Source organism: Echinops telfairi, unplaced genomic scaffold, assembly GCF_000313985.2.
Source record: "Echinops telfairi isolate 266 unplaced genomic scaffold, ASM31398v2 ScPeMD7_23;HRSCAF=83, whole genome shotgun sequence".
Taxonomy (NCBI): Eukaryota; Metazoa; Chordata; class Mammalia; order Afrosoricida; family Tenrecidae; genus Echinops; species Echinops telfairi.
The window spans coordinates 90204901-90215392 of record NW_022103920.1 but is presented as its reverse complement, the minus strand read 5'-3'; the positions used below and the strand labels follow the sequence as shown (position 1 = coordinate 90215392).

Genomic DNA, 10492 nt, shown 5'->3' with positions numbered 1-10492 from the left:
TAGAACTGCCCCTGTGGGTTTCTGAGACTGTAACTCTTTATGGAAGTAGAAAGTGTCATCTTTCTCCTGCAGTGACTGGTGGTTTCGAACGGCTGACTTTATGGTTAGCAGCCCAACTCCTAACCACTACGCCACCAGAGATCCAGAGGAGTGACTAGTAACAGTTTATTTTCAAGAAGAAAAGACTCCAACAGATACTTCTGTAAGGTGCTCAAAGGTACAGAACAAATGGCACTCACACATTTTTAAAATTTGGAGTCTCAGGACGAGGGCCCAATCACATGGAAAAAATACACTCAAATGATTGTAAAGTAAATAATATGTAAAAAAATCCTCCTCTTCATGTGTGAAGGCTTGACCTGGGAATTTCCATTTTGAAGGCATTTAGTGAAGGTGAACGGCATATTGAGGGCACAGAGGCTTTGGTTTCGCAGTGGACGGTCTTGTACAAAGACCCAATTCAGGATCATGGTAGCCATGGACGGTGTAACTTGTCTCTGGTTTCGAGGAAGTGCTGCAGAGGCTGTTTTCTAGCGCAGAGCTGGGAAGAGGCAGGTGGAAAGGCTACTTTTCAAAGTCTTTGTCCTTCTTTGACCTCCTCATTCCTCAGAGCAGGCACATGGTCCATCTGGTAAAGTTTATCAGGAAAGAAAAGTTCCACGGACTGGATGGAATATAAGTGAAAATCCAGATGTTAGCCACAGATGGACTTTTTGAGTATACAAACGACTCCCTTCCTGCTTGTCAAATTTATGCAGAAAAGGGGAGTTTTCTCTGTTTCAACACATCAACACATATCTCTTGGGTCTCCACTTTGCCAGAGAGTGACTTTCACAGATGTTGCACTGACCTCCTGCACTACCCACAGTCACTTCATATTTCCTTTTCATTAACAGCTCACGCTAACTAGAAATCAAAGGAGAACACGTGTTCTCAAGGTTACTAGCCTGACGGTCATGCCATGAGAGATTTGTTCTTGGGTGTTAAAAGCTAGTCTATTCAACTGGAGCCTTTAAAACTTATGAGTTACCAGCTAAGGTGCAAACATTGGTCTCTGTCTGGAGGAAAGAAGAGTGATGAAAATGTGTAACACATGGAGACAATTAGTGCAATGAACAAAGGGATCAACAGCCTGAGACCAGAAGAACTAGATGGTGCCTGGCTACCAAGACCATCTACTCTGAAAAAGATCACATTGGAATGTCTGGAGAGAGTAGGAGGGAAATGTGGAACATACAAGAAACCGAGCTTATTGATTGCCTAGAGACTAGTGGAACCTCCAAGACTATGGCCCTCAGACACCCTTTAGGTGTGGAAGTGGGCTCACTCGTATGGTATAACCACCCACTTCAGATCAAGAGGGCGTATACACCAAGGACGGAGGGTTAGGGCAGGAGGAGGTTTGGAAGTAGCAAACACTGGAAGTGGGGTAGGTGGTAATTCACTGGGGGGATTGAAATGCAGGAGTTGAAACAAAATGTGTATAAACCTATGATCTGCTCTGTCAACCTTCATCACCTAAATCACAATAAAAAGTAAAAACAAAGCAAAATGAAAACAATCAATGTAAAAACTACCGAAGTGAAAACATGTCCCCCAACAAAACAAGGCTTAGATGTGGGGTGAATGAGACTTCAGTGGGTGGAAGGCTGTGAAGTTGGGTCTGTGACCATGAGGTCAGAGGCGGCCAGTGGGAAACATCGTGAATCTAGAGTTGAGGGCAAATTGAATATGTGGTTGGCGTCCCTCTCCTGAATGAGCATTTCCTAAACCGCAGCACCGAATCAGCCCCTTGCTTGCAAGAAACCCTTCAAAGTTCTCTTGCTGCCTTTTAGACCAGGTTCTCCTTGGGACCAGGCCTTCCTTTTCCTGCCTCATCTCCTGCCTGAGACTCTCAGTCACTTCCAGCCACATCAGTGAACACTGGGTTCCCCAAAGCCACACAGCCCCCAGCGTTTTACCTCTCCACCACCTGCGCCTCAGGCCTCCCTCTCACGCTGTCACTGGGCCTCAACTGAGGTTCCCAGCAGACTCTCATCCTCTCAGACCCTGCTCACTGCAGCACTTTGTACTTCATCACTCTCTGCTGAGCCAACGGTCCAAGAGGGTCAGTCTCTCTCCGCTGCCTCACGTACCATACCAGAGGCACTCACACTTGGTGGGTGAGAAACCAAAAAAACCAACCTCATGGCCGGCCATTGACTCGATTCTGACTTCTAACAGAACCACCCCTGTGGGTTTCTGAAGCTTGAGTTATTGACCGGAGTAGGAAACCTCATCTTTCTGCTGTGGCTGGGAGAAGGCTGGGCTTCAGACGCAGGGTGAGGGAGACAAAGGTGAGGAGAGGAAGGTGGGCGAGCGCTAGGAGGGTTCTCTAGTGCAGGTTAGTGGAAGGTGGGCGAAGTGCAGTCTCTGGGGGCCAGTGGTGCGGCCGACAAGGTCATTCTGGAGATACCTGCAAATTGATTGTTGGGCTTTAGATCATACAAAAAATGTTTGTTCCTTCACCCATCTCCATAAACCAGACAAAAAGCTAAATTTGTACGGTCTAGTAGCATATGGAAAAAAGTCATATAGCCAAATTACATTAATGCAACTCAAATAGTTGATTTAAAAGCCTATTATTCAGAATCTATCCTCTTCCCATATTCTGGTATTAAAATGTCCTGTGAAGTGCTAACGATGAGGGAGGGTAGTTTAGAGACACTTCTTACTTACCGTATATACTCGTGTATAAGCCAAGTTTTCAGTACATTTTTAATGCAGTTTTTGTGGTAAAATTAGGTGTCTCGGCTGATATTCAGGTTGGCTTATACTCGAGTATATATGGTATCTAAATGTGGCAAAACTTTATATGGATGAAGGACATTATATCCCTATTTTACATCATTTAAAAAAATGAATAAAATCCACATTGTGTAGAGCAACAACTAAAAAACTTTCAGGGAATAGCCTCATGACCTTGAGATATATAAATGTTAATCGATGAGACAAGAAATTCTAATCATAAGGGGAAGTGCTATGAGCTAGATCTGACCAATGACAGTGGGCTTGTTTTATAAAATTGGAAGCCCGGTACCCCCGAGGCAGTGACTGTCCCTGTTCCCTCATTTCTAGGTAATCACGACTAAACTTTGCTCTTTGTACATTTGCCTACTCTAGAAATTTGATAAACGTTCTATACAATATTTCTTTTGACTTATTTCCAAGTAACATTTCCAAGGTACATTTGCTCTGTAGCATGCATCAGAATGCATTTCTTTATATACATTTGCCTACTCTAGAAATTTGATAAACATTCTATACAATATTTCTTTTGTCTGACTTCCTTCCCTCAAGTACCATTTCCAAGGTGCATCTGCTCTGTAGCTGCATCAGAATTCCATTTCTCTCTGGCTGCGTGTCCCCCACCGTATTTATGTAGCCTACTATGTGTGCGCCACATTGTTTGCTCGTTCATCTGTTGAAGCACTTCGGCTACACCTGCTCTTTGCCTGCTGCACGTCAGACTGCAATTATTAACACCGTTCTCTGCGAGTCTCTGCTTTTCGATTATCAGTCCCCGGTAAGCACTGACTCACTGCACCAGTGCATGTGGGAAAATGGGCTGCTCGGGACGACATCCTGTGCCCTGGAAGTGCCTGTCCATGAGGCATGTGCTGAGGTACAGGACCGAGCTGTGTGTGCACTTTGTGCAGGGCTGTACACTTAGCAGTCCACAGAGGCCGAGGGGCTCACACACCCACAGTAATTCTTCCTGAAGGGGCCGCCACCGTAGAAGCCACGATACTGCACTGTAAGCAAGGCCAGAATGAGAGATGTGAGGAGGGCTGGTCCTTGTACATGCAGCTTTATTAAGCTGACTGCTTGATCAATGAAGCTGGTACCACTGCCCAACTCTGAAAGGGGCAGAAACCACACAGGCCATCTGCCAAGTTCTGCGACAGAGACAAGGCGATGACAACAATATGCAGGACAAACAGGATAATTTTATTCTCATTTTCTCCCCCTTAAAATACAGTAGAAGTTTTACAATTCAGTATGATTAGCCGTGATTTATATTTTAACATTTTTTTCTTAAAAAACAAACAACAAAAGAAACGAATTACTAGTACAAATTATAAAACTACTTCAGCAAAGGGAAATTACTTTTCTGATCAAATCATGTGCTGCAAACTAAACTTCCTTAGGAAACCTTCTTAGAAAGGGTTTCACCGCAAATATCTAAACTATTTTTGTAACCACTAAATGCCTTCACCAACTCTTTAATCAAGTACTTCCTAAATTTAGGAATAAATGACCAAGGAGCTGGAAACACAAAAGTCTTGATCCCATTTTCCAGCTATAAGTAATTACTATTAAATAAACAAAAAACAAACATTCTAAACACAGCAGCTTTTTTGAAAACTTCAATTAACCTTTTCTGGCTCAGTACCTGGCTTTAATGTCCACAATGTGTATATTGCACGCACATTTGTGCGTGTGCGTGCGCACGGGGACACACACACACACACTTAAGCAGCATACCATGTGTGTTTGAGAAGCTGATGCAAAAAATAACATTGGAAAAAACCAAACGAACCCTAAATTGTGTCCCATTTACATGATTTAAATATATAACTTCTATATCTTTAGTTAAATGTAAGTAAAAAGGTAAACTTCAAAGTAGCACAGAATACAAATGCTAGAGTTTTACAAAATATATCTGATCCCTTAGACATGCACCATCCTCTGAGAGTTTCCAGCAAGGGGGTTTGTTCCTTCTAAGGAGAGCAGGAAATCATGTGTACAAAGTTATTATTTAGACAGATGAAAAGATTAAGGATCTTCACTCCTTTGCTTTGTTCCTAACAATTACTGATGGAATGTTTGAAACTATGAAACAGTGGTTCTAAGGTTCTGCAGTCCTGGGGATGAGAAAACTCCCAGCAGCACATTGCACTACAGGGACTGGTGCTCATCTTCTGGAACTGAGCATTGTGCTCTCCACCGCGCTTACAGGCTACCGAGGGACTGTGTGGGAAAGCCAGGGATGCCAGTGCCCTCGTGACAGGAGGAGCAGGATGGGGGCTGAAAATGGTGGTACATTCCAAGAGTCTAAGTCAACTCTCGGACAAGAGGACTAGGGTCCTCATGGTTCAGAACCAGGCCGTCCACTGGCCCATACAGAGCAGAGAGTTCCCAAACTTGTCACCAGTTCTGGAGGGAAAAGTACCACTGGCTGTAACTTACACAAAACGTTTTTCTAGACAATATCAAATAAAATCTGCCTGCCAAGGAGAAAATGCTTATACCTTTAATTAAAAACCGAAAACTTACAGATTAAAATTCTGACACCTTTCTAATTCTTACCTAACCTTTAGCGGGTATTAAATACCGCTCTCAAGATATTGTAATTCAATCTTAGGGACTTTGTTCCTTAGCCTGGCAATGTTTCATTTCTCTGCTCCTTCCCTTCATCTGCTTTCCCTTCAACTTTCTAAACAACTTTAAATGCTTAACAGAGAACTTGGAATGTAAGATAAGGCTGCAGAAGTCACATCATATATTCTGACTTGCCAACAAAGACTGTTGCTGCTGTGTTTCTTAAAACAAAAAGTAGATGGGAGTTTTTTTCAAGCCGCTGGGCCCAAGTTGATCACTATTGGCCTTTGGGGAGACGAGTCACACTGGTTACATAAGCTAAACACATATGCAAAATAAAGTGATGCCTTCATCCGATGAGCCATGTTTTCTATTCACCCAGCCCAGGATGGCCGGTTAGTGTTGCTTCTCTTTTCCTTACCTGGTCCACTGCCACTTCAGGGCCTACTGGACATTGGAGTAAACCATGGACTTCCCCCAATTCCATTTTTAAGTCACCTGGACAGACTTGAGGTCACCATCAAGGTACAGACACAGTCTTTGTGCCTGGCACACCTGAGAAAGGCCGGATGGCCCTACCTCTCTCAGGCCTGTTTACAAATACTCAGTTCTTAAATACTAAAAAGACTTGGAAAGCACTGGAACCAAGTGTGGCCACCAGGTCACATACCTCTCCCAGTGATACAGCCAGGACACGGGCCAGAGGGGCACTGAATACACAACTCACAAAGCCAGTGCTTGGAGGGAAAACCACTGGGTCTGGGGCCGGCTCGCAGGAAAAGGACCAGGCTTCCAGGCTTCTGTGCTGGCTGCCCTGGGGCTCTTGCCAACAATGTAATGACCTACCATCCCTGAAAACACCCAACATTGCCTAGAACCTGAAGGAAACACAGGTACGGTCTTTTTGCCGTTTCTATGAACAAAGGTTTCTCTTCCAAGAGACTCATTTTATCTTAGAAGTAAGTTAAAGGATCACTTTAAGAGGTGAACTCTTCACTAGAAATATTAGTGGAAAAATGTGTTTATTTCAAATGGAGAACTAGTGGTACTAAAACATCTAAATTTCATGTCATTATTTTTATTTCAGTGGGGTTTCAAAGCGTGGGCTGGGCGGCCTGACTCAGGCAGACAGCCACATAAAGGAACGGCACACGGCGCTCCTCGCCCGAAGAACACGGATACACTCCCACACACGCCGACTAACGGCGCGGCCTCGTGAATTCTGTGCAACACCGGTGGAGGGCAGGTCTCGTTTGCTATATTTTCTCCTCTTCAAACAGGACTTCCTGAGAAGGTGACCTTTCCTAGCAAAGGTGGAGTGACTGGAGCGCTCACATTCCGTCCGCTCACTTGGCATCACTGAGTTCTTGAGCTGGCACGCACTAGGGAAGGATGTGGTGCTGTGTGAAAGCACAGAGGGGAAATGCTAGGGAGATTAGACGATGTCGGGATCTGCTTCGTACAGGAGAGACAGACACCGTCAGTGTCCTTCCTCACGAGAGCCTGTGTTCCCGGGCTCTGCAGCACTCACACGGAGTGCTCCAAGTACCCTTGTTACCGAGAAGGCAGCCTGTCCTCCACAAGGACTCCCTGAGAACGTCCATCCAAAGCCAGCGCTCAGTGCACAGCTCACAGGCCCGGCTGTGGAAGACCATCGGCGGACGGTAGTTTTCCTTCCCTTTGCTCTTGCTTCTCTAACTTCGAGCGAAGGTGGGATTTCTGTTTACTACTTGTGGATCGTCTTGCTTTGCTTTTACAGTGACTTTGCAAAGGAGGGGGATTGAATACAGAGGACTTTCAGTCCGGGAAGCAGGAAAGCCACGTGCCTGGAAAAGTGTTATGAAGATCAGGCCTGTGGGAAAACCTGTAAAAACCCAATGGAGAGCTATTCAAAGAAAGAAATAGAAGGCACAAACTTTGGATTTAAAAATGCTTGTCAAGGATTGTGAAATTACCAGCATTGACAAAGAGGAACACATAGTCTCGTATAATATTGCCCGAGTTACACCTTGGTGTTAAATGGCGTGAACACCAGTACAATCGTCACATGTGTTTCTCTGCACACCTACATGCACAATTAGGGCAAGAGAGAAAGCGAGTGAAGTTCCTGGGTGCCGCGCCGCATAGGAAGGTTTTTAAGGATTTGGAAAGAACAAGTTAAAAACTTCAGAACTACTGCCTCCGACTTCCATGTTTCTGGGAGGGAGGGAATGGATACGTGGGTTTGTGAGGAGCAAGCAAACAAACCATTAGGTAACTCAGCAGAATAACAGAGGGCTGGGCTCGGTGGTCCCTTAACTTTATAAGCACTTTTAGGGTTCACTTTAGAGAAATTAAAATAGTTACATAACTTAATTTCAGCAAATATAAATTACAGTGACCACTTGAATATTCAAATAGCAAAATAGAACAAAAGGTACAGAAGTTAAAAATTCATCTAAAGTAAACCAACATACGAAGTCAGAACTCCAAATTCATTACAGGGTCATTTCCACGTGTGTTTTAATCAGGCTTAGGGTAAAATGAGTCGTCAATTTAAACCCCAGCCTGGAGACCTTCCCTGCAATGGCTGAGTTCCTTTTCCAGCGCTCTGACAGTCACGTGGGCAGAGGGCAGCCGTGCGCTTGCACAGGTGGACAGCTCGGTCCCCTACCATGGGCTCGTGGCTGGTGCCAAAGAGCAGACGGGGTGCGGTGGACAGACAGGGACACTGAGAGCTGGGAGGGCAACAGCAGCCTGGGGACGCTGCGCTCAGGGCTTCCCGTTGGGTGGCTCCGTGAGGCTCTGCGGAACAGAGGCAGTGAAAGTGGAAAGCCAGGAGGACATGGCCGTCTTTGCGCTGGAGAAAGCTCCTCCCACCGACTGGCCTAGATGGAGAAGCAGGGAAAACAAAAGGGAAACCGCTCACCGTTGTGAAGACACAGGGAAAGACCCGTGCTAAGTAATGAGAGTGAATTCACCCGACACAGCAGTACGCTCCCCACAATTCAACTGGCGACTGAATTGCCAACTTTGAAACAATGCTTTCCCATGGGGCACCTCCTAGAAGAAAGTGGATTATTTCTTGGCATAAATGCCTCCTCTCCATCACACTGCTGTCTCCCCCACAGCGCAAGAGAGGGCCCTGGTGCTCAACGCTGGCTGAGCGTCAGAACTGCTTGGAGAGCTCGAGACAAGCGCCAGACACTCTCGGAACCCATACAAGACGACGGTGACACAGGACCGTGTTCAAGGATAATGTGCTTCTGCCCTGACACTGCTGTCCTAAACACAAATCTACCAGGAGGCTTCAAAACACAAGATGGAAAGATCATAGGGGTTTCCACAAACTTTTTGAAGCCCCTCATGGTCAGCAAGCTCCACCTGTCTCTGGTCTTTACAAATATTTCTTTAATGATTTAGTTTTGTGGAGATGATACAAAGCAGAACATACACCAGGTCAACACTAGTTCAGTGACTGACACAAATTATGTTCTTTAAGTAATGCCGTTTCACGCCCCTTCTCTGAATGGTCCTCCCCCATGAGCAGAAACCCCCAGCCCCTCCGACTTCCATCAAGTCTTTTGAGTTTGAGCTCAGACAGGCAGTTCTTCAATGAACACACTGCTCAAGGCAGGCATCCTTGACTAGTTAGGCCAAACTATGGTTTTTTTATTAAGAAGATTTCAGGGGACATAAGTCTATTTTGTTTTATAAAACATTATCTTAAAAGTTGATGTTGAACTATTAAAATCTTTCTGATTTAAAAAAAAGTTGATGCTGACTGTACAACTCTTTGAAACATATTTAAACCACTGAATTGTATGGCACATGAATTATATGCCAATAAAACTGTTTTAAAAAGTTGATGCTAACATAAGATGATTTAGGTTGAATCACATGATCCCATTAAGCTTTGGGAAGATAGTGGGAAGAACTTTTTTAGAATTATCAGTAAATGCATCGTTAAAAATCTCTCAACATACAACTATAACGAAGTGGGAGCTTTCTATGAAAAATAGTCGGGTTTTTGTTGTTTTGTTTTCTTTTGTGGCTTTGTTTTGCTCTGTCTTGTTTTTGTGTGCATATTATTATCTCTGCAGGTCTATCTAGATAAGATAGGCGAGATAAACAAGCTGGAGGATTAAACAACGGGACTGATGATTTCGAGGAGACATGGGAGAAGGGAAGCAGGGAAAAGGAAGTGGATGTTAACAAACACAGGGGCAAGGGAACAACAAGTGATCTAAAATACGTGGCGGGTGTAGGAGGCCTGGTAGTGTTTGATCAAGGGCAATGTAACTGAGAGGAATTACTGAAACCCAAATGAAGGCTGAGCATTATAGTGGGACAAGAGGAAAGTCAAAGGAAATAGAGGAAAGAACTAAGAGGCAAAGGGCATTTATAGAGGTCTAAATACAGGCATGTACATATGTAAATATATTTATGTATGACAATGGGGAAATATATCTATGTGCATATATTTATAGGTTTGGTATTAAGGTAGCAGATGGACAATGGGCCTCCACTCAAGTACTCCCTCAATGCAAGAACACTTTGTTCTATTAAACTGGCATTCCGTGATGCTCACCTCCCAACAAAATCACTGAAGACAAAGTGGGTGCATAAGCGAAAAGGTGAAGAAAGCTGATGGTGCCCAGATATCAAAAGATATAGCACCTGGGGTCTTAAAGGCTTGAAGATAAACAAGCCCACATGGAAGCACACCAGCCTGTGTGATCACTAGGTGTCGATGGGATCAGGTATCAGGCATCAAAGAACAAAAAACAGTATCATTGTGAATGAGGGGGAGTGCAGAGTGGAGACCCAAAGCCCATCTGTAGACAATTGGACATCCCCTTACAGAAGGGTCGTGGGGAGGAGACGAGCCAGCCAGGGTGCAGTGTAGCAACGATGAAACATACAACTTTCCTCTAGTTCTTTAATGCTTTCTTCCCCTCTCCCCCCGCCCCCCCATTATTATGATCCTAATTCTACCTTACAAATCTGGCTAGACCAGAGGATGTACACTGGTACAGATAAGAACTGGAAACACAGGGAATCCAGGATAGATACACCACTCAGGACCAATAATGAGAGTAGCTATACCAGGAGGGATAGGGAAGGTGGGGTAGAATGTGGAACTGAC

At 44.6% G+C, this 10492-nt stretch overlaps 1 protein-coding gene across 1 annotated transcript in view; it reads right to left on the bottom strand.

Moving 5' to 3' along the window:
* Window positions 1-3969: 3969 nt before the first annotated feature.
* Window positions 3970-10492, bottom strand: part of AVL9 (AVL9 cell migration associated) — a gene marked incomplete at its 5' end in the record, with an annotated part of 60308 nt that continues 53785 nt past the window's right edge. Inside the window, one exon of the mRNA XM_004702864.4 lies at window positions 3970-8231. Within this exon, the coding sequence (XP_004702921.2) occupies window positions 8116-8231 (116 nt within the window). The remainder of the gene's footprint in view (window positions 8232-10492) is intronic.